The following is a 14,793-nucleotide window of genomic DNA, read 5'->3' on the forward strand; positions in this document are numbered from 1 at the left end:
CCCATGGAGAACCATGGATCTGGTCTCTTCCAAAGTGTCATTCCTCTAGTAGGCCACATCCCAAACATGTACTCACACTGCATGCACAATATGGGTACATGAGGTTCTATCTGATTTTCAAAAAGTTCCCAGAAGCATGTCTCCTATTTGTTGACTGCTGCAAATCTGATGAGTATTAGGGAATAGATTATGGTGTGTATTTGACAATGGAGAGCATATACCAAAGGGAATTTACAGGAGTGTGGGTTCCTGCATCACTGAGATAACACCTACATGCTGCCATTTGGAGGTGCCATTAGTTCATGTTGATCTACAAAGGTTCAGTGGTGTTGTGGCCTGATATAGTTTTGACTCTTGCTCCATGGAGAATAAGTGTTTATGGTATGGGAGAAAAACTTAAGAAAGTAGTGACATTATTATGGCAGTGTAAGAAAAATAAAGAAAGGTGAGTAGTCATTTATCCTGTTTTCAGTAGCCACTGCTGCATATCCTTGAGGATAATTCTCCTTTAAAAAGAAGCAGTGACAAAAAGCAGTGTCTCTACAACAGAATAGGGAGTAGTTCATATGACTGGCGAATAAGAGGAAGTACTATGCTTCTAAAACCTAATAGATTTCACCAATTACTGTGGTGAATTACAGATTTCACCAAATTTAAAAGTACAAGAGTTAGGAAAGTAGAAGTGATCCTCTTTTCAAAGTGCCTTCTCTGTCTTCATTGCAGCTAAAGTTCCATTTTGTTTCTTTACTCATAAAACATGTTTTTCTTAGCAGTTTCCTGTTCCTAATCTTAAAATAAACACTGACTTTCCAATTGTGGGGCTGATATCACACCAAAGTTTTCTGAAAGCAGCAGTAAAGCTAAGATCTAAAATCTGATATAGAGTGTAAGAATATGATTATGCAAAACACATCCAAAAGACATGCAAACGTACTATGGAAAAAAAAAGACAGAAATGCTTAAGCTACTACTGTTGCACTTAATTGGGTTAGACTTCATTTGACCTACCTCACCCATTTTACAAATGTGCTCATGAAAAAGCAGACAGCAAATAAGCAATGAAATTCTTAGGCAATTATGCTGAAACTTATAAAGACTTAAAAATTTCCTACAGCATGAGGCAATCTGCAAGTAGAGCCAAATGTTCTCAAGTGTTTCAAATAACAATTATAAAGCATTGTCATTAGGAAAAAAAGCTACAAATTTCTCATTATGTACAATATGAACTCTTTAGTAGCAAAACGTACCAGGAGCTACCCATGAATATATGCATTCCATATACACAGATGTATAGTCTTTCGAGTGTCTCTTGAATGCCAAAGTAAATACTTAAAATCTGATATACAGTATAACAATATGATTATGCAAAACACATTCAAAATGCAAATATATGAAGTACACATCTGTAAAATGTATTTCACTCTCTTATCTAAGACCTAGCTGATACCAACCATTTCTGATCAGTCTGGGACTTAAGGGAAGACTGAAGCAACTAAGCACAAACTGCTGAGCATATTGCAGAGGTTTTGTTATCATCTTCAATGTTTTCTTTCCTTAATGGTACTCAACACAGTGAAAAACTACCCCCAAAACAGCCACACACTGAATAAAATCATAGACTCCATCATTCTCTAATCCTAACTTCATTTTTTCTTTGCACATAACATGACACTACCAATGCCACTTTCTTCCTTGGAAGTCTAGAAAATGTGAAAACTGCCCACCTGAATTTCAAATCCAAATGTTTCATTATCCTGCTTCTCCACAGTAACAAGCTTTCTGCAATAAAAATGTATAAAAAAGAAACTGCATGAAAATTAAAGTATCACATTTGGCACAGATTTATCATTAAAAATAACTGTCACAATTAAAAATAACTGACATTTATGTAAATTGTAGTATGTAAGATTCTGTGTGTGTGTCTGTGTGTGTGCGTCTGTGTGTGTGCGTGAGAGAGAGAAAGGGAGAGAAAAAAACAGTCTGGAGAGCTATGTTCCTAAATATTTTTGGAGAGACAAAAAATAATTCAATCTCTTTACCTTTGAGACCAGGAAAAGTCACTTAAAGAACTTGATCTGGTCAAAGCAAGCTGAAAAACACAAAAAGCATATAGTTATCCCAGGGTCTTCAAGATACACTGTAAAATGTTCTAAATCTCTCTCTCTCTGTCTTTCTCTCTCTCTCGCTCTCTCTCTCACACACACACACACAGACACACACACACACACACACAACCTGTTCTTTACCACCTTCTTTGGCCCAGCTCCTGGGAAATTGTTGCATAAAGGCAGCCATTTCCATTCTCTACATTCTCTAGTGATAGCAGACGAGAGTAGGGAGACAGGATTCTAGGCATTCCAATTAAAAGATTGAAAGAGGTTTAGATAGTAATACAACGTGGCAAAAGAGTTAAAATAATGTGGCAAAACTCCAAAGCTTCCAAAGAGAATTTCCTCTCTGGTCTGTATTTAAAACAGCCTCTGAAAGATTAACCATAGCAATTTGTAATCACACTGAAATCCAAAGAAAAATAGCATACGTAGAATGGCATATGAAACCCAAATACTTTATAGTTTTTGGAGATGATGATGAAATGACTGTGTTTACTATAATAATTCAATACGTTACTGTTTTTAGTAGGATAAAATAATCTCTAAACAACCAACTCACACACACAATTCAGGTAAAACCAGGAACTCAAAACCTCATTTCTGCTTATGATTTATTTTTGTAATAGTTTTGGAAGACTAACGTGAAATTTCCAGCCAAGAAAGGAAAGAAACCTCAGAACAGTATCAATGGTATAAATAATATCACCTTCATTCCTCTGCACTTTCGGAAAAGATCATAGAAACATAAGCTTTCAGGACACATTCTGCCACTGTAAACAGAAGCAGCATCAACAAAAGGTGACAACTTATTTTTTAGGAAAATTGCAGCAGGTTTTTGTGTTTTTTTGGTTAGTTTGTTTCTTTGTTCAGGGAATGTTTATTAGCCCTATTCTCAAGTGTTGGTTCAAGGGCCCAAAACATAAGCTACTAGCTAACCCATGGTTTTTAATTGTCAACCTGAAATGGTTGTCATATATAAATGAACACATAAAGTATCAAGAGATCAATGCATAGTCAGTCCAGACAAAGCAAAATAAAATAAGTAAAGGACGAAAACTAGAAGAGGGAAAATATGTAGGAGATATTAATGCTTATGTGACAAGTTACACAAATGAAATGCTTATTAAGACATTCATTAGGAGTGAAGCCTACACCACTGTAGGAATTTTGAATTACCAGGTACCAAATGCCAGCATTTTCACAAATTTCCTGGAATGGACCAGTGTTAAGAATTCAGCCACCAGTCCATAAACTTAATGTAATGGAGAGGTGATCTCTTCTTACCAATTTGCTGTAAATTAATTATATTTTCCTCTTTTGTTAGTTCTGGGCTTCAACTCACTTATATCACAATGGAGACTGAAATAAATTGCTCAGACCCAAAAAGATTCTGTAGTCTTGCTAAAAAGTATCTCTTTTCAATTTATAAGCACTAACTGTGGAATGCCTACAAGGATCGGTATGATTTGTTGTAACCTGATTTTGGACCTCGTATGTACCGTTACCAAGGATAGGGACTATTCATCTGTGTTAGTGGGCCTCCCTGCAGAAGAGAGCCAAAAACTTGATATTTCCAAGAATTTTCAGTCTCTCCCTTATATTGTACTCATATTTTCTTAATCTATTTTTATTATCTTCAGCTGCTTGTTTTCCGCCCTTACATCAAATTATATAATGATAAGTAGGGCTTTTTTATTCTTTTTATAAAATTTCTTATACCTCCATAAATAAGGGCTTATATTTTTAAAGTATTACTCTTCCTATCAGTATTCATCATATTATTCATATATCCATATAGAGAGAGCTATATACACATATAGATGTATACATATATGTATATATTTATGTGAAATGCATACTGGATCAAATACTTCACATCTGTACATAATCATCTGTGTGATTTGGACCTCTTGGGGAATGTTATTTGTTTTACTTTCTGCCCCAATGCCCAGCACAGGGCCTGGAATAGAATGGAAACTTAAAAATAGAGAAATAGATAAAAATAAATAAACTACTAAATGAAAATGGAAGCAACTGAGGTGGTTGAAGAGCCAAGTTAAATATTCAAGTTCAGGAGAAATATGTAAAGATAGTCTTCAACATTGTCCTTTATTAAATTCAATATCATAGGAAAAACTCAAGGATAATCACTAAAATACATAAAGTAAAATTTAAAAATCTTAAATATGTAGCAAGATTTAAAAATGAAAGAAAACAGACAACTGTATATCCATATGCAGAAGAAAAAAAGTAGACCATACCTCTCACTCTATACAGAAATCAACTGAAAATGAGTAAATGGATCAAAACCTTCATATAAAACCTGAGACAATAAAACTACTGGAAGAAAACACAGGGGAAATGCTTCAGCATATTGGATTGGGAAAAAATTTTATGAATAAGACCTTCAAAAAACAGGCAACAAAAGCAAAAACAAACTAATGGGATTATATTAAACTAAAAAGATTCTGCACAGCAAACAATCAACAGAGTGAAAAGACCACCTGTGGAATGGAAGGAAATATTTGCAAACTACTCATTTATATATCCAGAATATATAATGAACTAAAATACCTCAACGAAAAGAAAAATTAAAAATGGGCAAATGATCTGAACAGACATTCCTCAAAGGAAGACATACAAGACTGGGCGTGGTGGCTCACACCTGTAATCCCAGCACTTTGGGAGGCCGAGAAGGGTGGATCAACTGAGGTCAGGAGTTCAAGACCAGCCTGGCCAACATGGTGAAACCCCGTCCCTACAAAAATACAAAAATTAGCCAGGCATGATGGCAGGTGCCTGTAATCCCAGATACTCGGGAAGCTGAGTTGGAAGAATTGCTTCAACCCGGGCAGTGGAGATTGCAGTAAGCCAAGATCATGCCATTGCACTCCAGCCTGGTGACAGAGTGAGACTCCACCTCAAAAAAAAAAAAAGAAAAAAGAAAGAAAGAAAAAGAAGACATACAAATGACTAACAAATATATGAAAAAAATGCTCAATATCACTCATCATTGGGGTAATGGAAATTAAAACCACAATGAGGAATCATCTCACACCAGTTAGGATAGCTATTATCAAAATGACAATAAATAATAAATGCTGGTGAGGATAAGGAGAAAAGGGAACTCTCATACACTGTTAGTGGGAATGTAAATTAGTACAGCCACTATGGAGAACAGTATGGAGGTCCCTCAAACAACTACAAATAGAACTACCATATGATCCCGCAATCCCACTACTGGGAATTCATCCAAAGGAAAGGAAATCATTATATCAAAGAGACATCTGCACTCCCATGTTTATTACAGCACTATTCACAATAGCCAAGAGATGGCATCAGCCTAGGTGTCCAACAACAGATGAATGGATAAAGAAAATGTGGTATATATACACCATGGAATACAATTCAGCCATAAAAAAGAATGAAATCCTGTCATTCACAGCAACATGGATTGAACTGGAAGACATTATGTTAAGTGAGATAAGCCAGGAATAGAAAGTTAAACACCACATGTTCTCACTCATATGTGGAAGCTAAAAAAAGTTGATCTCATAGAAGTAAAAAGTAGAACAGAGGATACTAGAGGCTGGGAAGGGTTGGGGGAAGAAATGGATAGGGACACATTTGTTAAAGGATACAAAATTACAGCTAGATAGGAAGAATAAGTTCTAGTGCTCTATACTGTAGGCTAACTATAGTTAACAATAGTATATCATGTACTAGTTTCAAATTGCTAGAAGGAGGATATTCAACAGTCCCAAAACGAAGAAATGATCATTGTGTGAGGGAGATGATGGATATGCTAATTACTCTGATCTGATCACTGTACATTCTGTGTATGAAAACATCACTATGTATACCATGAGTATGTGTGATTATACATCAACTAAATAAATACAAATTTTAAAAATCAAAAAATTTTAAATGAAAGAAAACAGACAAGAACAAAAAAAAAATTCAATCCAAAACAAGAAATGTAGACAAAGTACCAACAGAAAATAAAGATAGTAGTGCCATAGTACATAGCTGCTAAGTGGATGAATGGTGGCAATAATTAATAAATTATTAGTAAAATTTTGAGCCTTGTCAATTTTAAATACCCTTTTAGTATGCCAGAAATCAATGCATCTATTAGGAACTTCAAGATTTCACCCAATCTGTCTTTTGAATCAAAAGTCATTCTGGATAGATTCAAATGTAAAATCTTTTAAACCACGGGACAGACCTGAAGCCTCTATAGATATTTCCCCCATCACTCCATCACTCTACTTCTAACCTTTCTATCTAGCTAATTGACTAGTTAAAGATGAAAATATGTGTCTAGCACAACATGAGAAGCATAGCAGATTTTCAATTCCTGTGGACTGACTGATTTGGGTTATCAGCAACACCAAACGTCAGATTAAGTCAAATTACAAATTAGTTTCCATTCTGTATTAGCTAAGAGGCAGTTTCAAGCACCTAACACTTAAACAAAAAACAATTTAAATAAATTAAGTACCGTCAAATTCTCTGACACGTGCCACGTCTTGACACAAAGCCTACTTGTTTTTGATCTGGGCTGTCAGAGTCAGGCGATGTGGAAAGGAATGTTCCCAGGGTTCGAAACTAGCTCACACACCAAACTACCTGCCTAAAGTGAAATGAAGTGTGTCTAAGGTCTTATCAAGGGTTTTGCATTTTGAAAAAAAAAAAAAAAAGTCTTTCCTGCACCCCTTTCCCTAGGGCGAGCAGCCTTATTCAAGGATCTGACCAGTGGGGTCTATGTTCCCCAGACAGCCCTCCCAGCCAGAGCCTTTTCTAAGGGTTGTAGTGATGGCACCAAAAATCATGAATGAGGAACTGGTGTGCAATTCACAGCATATGCTGGCAACAGCTGTCTTTTATTACACATTATCTAATATGAGAAATCTAGGTTTAGCAATTTGGCAGGCTTGCAAACTACACATTCAATTATGACTGCTGAATAGACAAAGCTTCTTAACTCCTTGCTGGCCATAATACATTGATACCTAGGGTTGGGCTTACGATCACTCTTCTGTTTTTAGTCAGATGACTTAAAAGATCAGGCATTAATATTCAAAATGTAATTTCTTCTGCCCTGCAGTGATTCCACACATTCATCTTCAGTGGGAAACCAAGACCAAATACTTCAGCTGTCAATTTCTGAAAGATAGGAGTAATTGGCAGCTCAGCCAGATAGCCAGCCCTCCTTAGAGAAGCTCAAAGTTCAACACTGTAGCCACTTCTGGGTTACAGAGGTTCCTTCCTCCTGGTCCCCACTCTATATACTCATCTCCTGAAAGTGTTGGGGAGGGTGCTGGGGAGAGGTTACTGATTCAAGAGTGAGGTTTTTTGTCACTGTTATTTGTTTCAAAGGCCCCAAAATTATGTGCTCTGCTCCCTTTCCAGTCCCCTGCCTCACTCCCCAATTCTTCCATGCAACTCCCACCCCCTTTTAAGTAAGGAGCATTAGGATATCAACGCTCCACAGACTATTCAAAGATGCAACAAAATAATGGAGCTGAACTTAATTTCCTAATGTTAAGTGCCCGGAGAAACCGAAATACAATACCGCCATTTCCAAGTGAGGTCTGATTGTAGGCTCACAGACTCTTCAAGAAAAATTATTGGATATTGACCATGCATGCCACAATATGGATTAAAGAATAATTTTCAAAGTCTTTTGTAGTGAAATTAGCACAGTTTTCTACCTAAAATTGTCATGAGGTGATTAAAATCCTTTGGTGTAGTTCAGGACAATTGGGAGTTACGGCACCTGATGGGTGTGTGGCCAGACACACCGTGAAAGCTGCTGCAGGGCAGAGCCCAGCCCAGCAGTGTACACATCCCAGAGCAGAGCACACATTCCCTATCTGAACTTGTAGATGAAATCAGCCTGTCAAAAGTTGCCTATTTAGCAATAATGTGATAACTAAAAGAAAATTAGGAAAAGAGAGTCAGTCTGTGGTACCACTGAAGTTTGTGGACTTGTTTGTCAGGTCCCTGGTTCTCACTATAGCATTCTGTAAAAACTGCTTTCCAAAAGCAACGTACTACAGTTATGAAAGTGGGTGTAAGACAATCACTACTTCTTTGGCATCATTGATAGATACTGTCCTTAATCCTCCTGTCTCCTTCCTACTGAGCTTTCCATTGCAAAGATTTTTTTATCTTTTGTCCTAAAACTATGTTCACAAGTAGAAGCCATACTGGGGTGTCTGACACTCCTATCAGTACAGGTAGTGAGATAATATGCACACAGGGAAATCTATTTTTAAATAATTCTGAATGTAAACACCCAATTGATTCTGAAGACTAATTTGAAACTACAAGCTAACCAGATATAGCTTTGCAGAAACCAAAGCCAACAACAACAAGAAGTATGAGCTGTTGACGTCAGCCCTGAAAGTGTTGAAAATAACAGTAGGCAGAGAAACACCTGCTCATGTGATTGCCTCACAAGGATCTTGTTGCCTGCAATTTAGTCAGTGCCAAATGGGTGATTATTCTCTAAAAACCAGTTAAAGGAAATGAACATCCATTTGGAAGATTGTGAAATGTTGGGATAAACTTGCATCAAGTCTCATTGATGATAATTGTACGGAATCAGAACTATCATGTACAAGAAGTTTTGTTTTGCTATTTTTTAAAGCAATTCTCACAACAGTAAGAAAAAGCTGTTTGAATATGGAAAGTCTACCACATGAAAGAATTTGAGAGAAGGGGAATGAGAAGACCTAGAAAATATGAGAACATCTGCATAAATTAATTAGTATGGGGATGTGTGTGTGCCTGTGTGCATATGTGTACATGTGCATATGCACACACACACATGTGTATTTCATATGCCAAAATCCCTCTCTTTATCCTCCTCTGATAATCAGCCTCTCCTACTGATTGCCTTCTTTCTGTTCACGCTATCTTCACTCTGGCTTAAAACCAGATGTGACTCCTCCGTCTTCAGTCCCTTTCGTATTAAAGACTTTCAGTCTCCTTTCTGTTCACCCATTTCCTCTTTCTCCAACTACTGCAAAAGTTCCTCCCTCACCACTAGTCTCTACTCACTAATCCACTACATTTCTACAATAAGGTTCCTGAAATCCTCTACTTCTCAAACACATTCAGTGGCCCTCGTGCCGGCTTTTTCAGGGGAAGTTGTCCAAGTGTTCTGTAAAGCAGCCCAGTGCTGAGATCTCCTCTCACCTCCTACACACTAACCAGGTTCTCCTGACACACTTAATATTGTGTTGTTACACAAAAAAGTCCTCCAGGCACCAGGATCTATGCCTCAGCTTCAATTTCTCCCTTGCTCTGGAATACCCTTCAATATCTGGAATACACTCCAATATCTCGAATATCTATTTCCAAGGCTATATTTAAAGATGTTTCACTTGGATGAGAGTATTCATGTTGTTTTACTTTGCAGAAAACCCATTCTTTCTGCTTACTGAATTGTAAACAGTATATGGGTAGGAAACATTCCCTTCTCGTCTTTTTACCTCCTACACTTAGCACAATGTCTGTCTCCTTGTAGGTGCTCAGAAACCATCTATTGCATTGAATTGCATGGGCTAGAGAGTAGACCAAATAAGTAAGGTTGCAGGTATGGAGGACATAGAGGGTGGAAAGTTCCCACCCTGATTGAAAAAGTACCCACAGTCTCCAGCCAAAAAAAAAAAAAAAATCATAGCCTAATCAAGTGAACCATAGTTAGTGTGATAGCTTCATGGCAAATATAAAGACAATCTGACGGCTTTATATCTGAAAACTGAAAAAAGATGTCAGCATTTCTCATGTTGCTTTATCTTCAGACAGGTGGTAGATTGATAAAATGTTCATCATTACATTAAACTTTGTATCATCAAAGCACTTTAGATTGAGAACAACCAATAATCCAAATCATGGAAAATTATGCTCTTATCTTCACTCTGAAAAATATCGAGGAATCCGCTATATACATCACTGAAAAAAGATCATGTCTCTCCCACTATGCCATACCTCTCTAATTCTGAATTTAGAAGGCTTAAGAGAAGCACATGATTGTACATGCAAGACTTAAGCACACAAATTCTTGCTCTATGGCAATTCTAAATATTTTCTGTAGAAATGTTACATCGAAATTCAAATATGTACCTGGGGATTTAGAGCAAGTTGTTTAAAAAAATCCTGAGGAGGTATTATGGTTAAAAAAAATTTTTTTACATGTTAGAAATTGAAGAACGAAAAAATCAAAATAAATTCAGTTAGACATAGATTTTTCCAAATGAGTTTTCATCCCTAGAGACAAACTTTGCAACAAAAATATTAAAATGGCATAATCTAGCATTTAATAAGCACACACTGAATGCCAGTCACTGTGTTAGGCACTGCACAGTTCCTTATTTAACCAACATAAGAACCCAATAAGGGTGGTTCTATTATGAACTCCATTTTAGAAAAAATGAAACTGAAGCTTAGAGAGGCAAGTGGCTTGCTCAAGATCCCACAGACACTAAGTGGTGAGCTGAATTCAATCTGGCACTCATCTATCCAAAAAAAAAAATCTTACTTTCCAATAGCCTGAGGTATGTGTCAGCAACCTAGAGCTGAAGATAATTAGTCAACAAAATTTGTCCTCAGAAAAAGTATTTCTTATTTGATTATGAACTGAAATGACCATCAAGGACTGCAAGTAAGGATGGAAGGGAAAGAATCAATGGAGACACAATGGGGAAAAGATAATTAATTCTCACACTGGTTGTATCTATATAAACCATCTTCAAGTTTTTTATGCTCAATGATGTTTATTTTACCTGAGCACTTCTTCAAATAAGAAAAACAATCTTAATTTTTGCCTTGAAAAAAAAAGTTTGATTGTGGTCTGAAATCTTTGGACTGGTTCACCTAGCTCCCTGAGCATCTCACCTCCTTCACCCATAATAATCAGCCAGTAATTCCAAAGCCTCTAAAATATCACTATTAGTATGAAGTCAGACAAACATATCACTCTGCCCTCAAGAGAATGTGAACACTCTAAAGGGTACAAAATAGCAATCATACCTGCTTTCGTCCCCGAGGCAGAGTAGCCACTGTGTCTGCCAGCATTTGAATCCTTCTATTATCATCCATCGTAAGGCTGCCTGTGAGTGTGGAGTAAGAGCTATACGCTGACCCAGCGCAGAAGTCCGCCAAATTGCCATTGCTGCTGTGTTGCAGGAGCCTTTGTAAAGACATTGTGAATAAAGATCACTCCAGCTAGCACATGGTTGAGTGGCCTTGCAGGATGGGGGAAGCTAAAAGTACAACTCTGACAAGTAATCAAAAGTAGCAAAGCAGAAAGAGCCCATGTGACCTCTGTGGTTTGAGGAACTTGTTACACAAACCCTATCTTGCAATTCACTCCCATTTCTCAAAGCTTTTTTTCTTTAAGCTCCTGAGAGAACCTGGAGCTAGTTTTTACAATTTAAAGAAAAATCAACTTATTTTTTCACCTCAAGCAGCCGGAATTCTTACGCTTTTATGTTCTGTGGCAAGTTGCATTCACACCACCATTTGCCATTTTTTTCTTTAGAGAAGAAAGAAAAATGTCCCCAAGTGCTACCATTTGTTTCCCATCCATTCTCTTACTTAACATTAGCATTGCAATGCAGAAGTCAGCACATGAGGACATTCAGTTCTTGTGAATATAGGCAAGAATTGCAGGTGCCGGTCATAATGTTCTCTCTCGAAGTCCTTGTAATACTGTACTTTCCCTGAAGTATACCCTAGATCATTCATGTTCATCAAAAAGACATTATATCTGCCACTGGGGTTGTAACCATTCAGCATTCTTCTGGTTGTCCTTTTACTACTTTGTCCTTACTGAAATTACCCATGATCTTTACAAAGTACAATGGGAAGGGAAAGCCAGCATATTTAGGGCACAATGTCGCCATTTCTTAGACGAGACTTTGCAGCAGCATCAGCAAGTGGTCCCAGGGGAGGAAAGGAGTGGGCCGGAAGGTAACAGGCAAACCAAGGTGGCACCAAGAACGTTGCCTGTTGGTCCCTGCATGTGCATATGGGTCAAGGGCACCATCACCAAGTACTCAAGATCACAGATGCTTTTTTTTTTTTTCCTTTGGCTGAGGTTGGGGGCAGGTAGTTTTGAGAGAACTGGTTTCAGTGGAGGAGTAGGGGAGGCAAGTAAAAGGAAGAATCGAAACAAAAGTCAAAAAGAGAAGTTTTATATGGCACAAAAAGTCAAATGTGCTTTTTAAAATCTCTGAAGATCAATACTAGCATTTAAAAGAGTTAGCAAATCTTTGAACTAAAATGGAATGTGTGTGTACTGGAAGTGAAGATGAATTCAACTCAAGCAGAAATTGCCAAATATAAATAGTAAAATCTGAATTAATAGTGCTTCAAAAGTTGAAGCCAATTGTAGATTTTAAAAACTCTGTCACAGCATGACTCATTATACTGGAATTGAATTTTCACATGGACAAAGTAATATCACCAAAAACATATAACGGTCTAAATCGGGAATTAAAAACACATACGTTTTCAGAAGCCAGGTGAGCAACATAAACGTGTAAGGCAAAAGGGAGTGGTAAATACCTTGGCAACTAAAGAATACATCAATTATAAAGATATTCACGTAAAATCTATATTTATAGATATGTACAGATATGTATACAGGTATATGGGGGGGTGTGTGTATTAGGAAGACAGAGAGAGAGATTGATTTTAAAAACATTTTCAGGCTAAGAGGCACATAAATTAAATCAACACTATTAATGGACGACAGCAGTCCACTGTACCCTAGGAATTTGATAAAGCTAGGTAAATATTTTTAATATTTATTCTTAATATTTTAAAATGCCAAATGGAAATTATACATTTGCTTAATATAAGGCCACCCACTTAGGCCAACTGACTCACCCATTTTTATAAATGACTACTAAAATTGTACCAATTCATTGTTATACTGACCTTAAGCTGATGTAAATCATAGATCATCATTCAATTAAGAAATTGGAAAATAATTTACTTATTACTTAACTCATGAAATGTGTTAACAAGTAAAATTTTTCAAATAATGGGATCCCTGGATACAAAACAAGGGTCAAAAGCAGCTCTGACATCCAGCCAACCCATATCAATATGGTCACACCTGTTAATTACAAATTTTTGACCTAGTCTATTTTTATTGGTCAGTTACCTGTTCTGTCAATGCCTGTGTCATGCCAGTCATTAATATCCTGATCAAAAGTGTCCTTTGTGATAAAGGGTGGAGAAACAGTAATCTTTTAAGGGGAATGTGACTTCCAAAAAACAAATCCTTGACTTACAAAGGTGTTCTACTGTTTAGAACGTCTCTTTTCTTTCAGGATTTACCTCAGGAAAATTATAATAGACCAGACTCTCTTCCCCTTCAGCATCCCGTTTATTTTAGAGAGGTGATTCTGGAAATGAATTGGATCAAGCTACCTAGGTACTCAAAAGATTTCAGGAGTATCTCAATGTTCACAAAATAAAATAAAATAAAAATTATTTTATATTATCTGATTTCATTCTCTGAAATGTCATATCATTCTTTTAGATTCTTCTTTTGAGACTTAATATATTCTAGTTAGGGCAATAGTTAATTGTATACAAACCTGTTTCTCTACTAATGTCCAATTTCCTTGAAAGCAAGGAACATCTTTCATCTTTAAATGTATACTTTATGTCCTACATACAAAAATTGTCCAATAAATGTTAATAAAAAGAGAAAGGAAGATATTAAACAAAATGATTAAACAATAGTGTTCTGTGGTATTAATAAGGAAAAAAATTAATTTGGTTGGAAATGTATGTACTACAAGCTCATATTCCAAAGCACTACAATTTTCACTAAGGGGTGATCTGAGAGATGAGGACAGAGTCTCTTAAAAATATGTCTCATCTGCCATATGCTCTAAAAGCTAATATTTGTTATGTGGGGCAAAGCTCTTATTTGGAACATTTTGTTCATAAATATGCAAATACCCTTGGAAGGAATTAATCTTTAGTACAAATGAGATGAACACTGAGGGCCTACAACATGGAGATTTGGTAGAGTCGGGTGAGAGGAATATACCTAAAGTAAGGAACAGAGAAAGAAAGGTAGAAAGGTTTGCAAGACAAACTGAGCCAACCTTACAATCATCCATGAAAATCTTAGGCAGCTGTAAGAGCGTTGACAAGAGGGTTCCAGTGTCACACTACTTAGATTCAAATCCTAGCTCTGCTGCTTTAAAGGCTATGGACTGAGTTGTGTCCCCCAAAAATTCATACATTAAAGCCCTGAGCTTCAATGTGTCTGTATTTAGAGATAGGGCCTATAAGGAGGTTAATGAATCATTTAAGGTTAAATGAAGTCATAAGGGTAAGGCTCAGATCTGATAAGATTAGTGCCCTCATAGGAAGAGGTGGCAGAGGGCTCTCTCTCCACCATATGAGGACACAGCAAGAAGGCAGCCACCTGCAAGCCAGGAAGAGAGCCCTCACCAGGAATTGAATCTGCCAGCACCTCAATCTTGGACTTCCCAGCATCTAAAACTGTGAGAAAATAAATTTCTACTGTTTAAAGCCACCCAGTCTATGGTATTTTTTATGCTATGGTATTGGTTATGGTGGCTTGAACTGACTAATACACTCTCTAAACCTTAGTGTTCACATATCTAAAACAAAA

At 36.8% G+C, this 14,793-nt stretch overlaps 1 protein-coding gene across 1 annotated transcript in view; it reads right to left on the minus strand.

Annotated features, from left to right (window-relative positions):
* The window catches only part of CYTIP (cytohesin 1 interacting protein), a 29,397-nt gene extending 17,983 nt beyond the window's left edge, over positions 1–11,414 (minus strand). The window contains exons 1-3 of the mRNA XM_054478311.2: positions 11,157–11,414; positions 2,040–2,089; positions 1,725–1,779 (exon numbers count right to left, since the gene is read on the minus strand). Coding sequence (XP_054334286.1) covers positions 1,725–1,779; positions 2,040–2,089; positions 11,157–11,330 — 279 coding nt within the window. The 5' untranslated portion in view covers positions 11,331–11,414. The remainder of the gene's footprint in view (positions 1–1,724; positions 1,780–2,039; positions 2,090–11,156) is intronic.
* Positions 11,415–14,793: the final 3,379 nt, after the last annotated feature.

The sequence above is a fragment of the Pongo pygmaeus genome, chromosome 11 (assembly GCF_028885625.2).
Source record: "Pongo pygmaeus isolate AG05252 chromosome 11, NHGRI_mPonPyg2-v2.0_pri, whole genome shotgun sequence".
Taxonomy (NCBI): domain Eukaryota; kingdom Metazoa; phylum Chordata; class Mammalia; order Primates; family Hominidae; genus Pongo; species Pongo pygmaeus.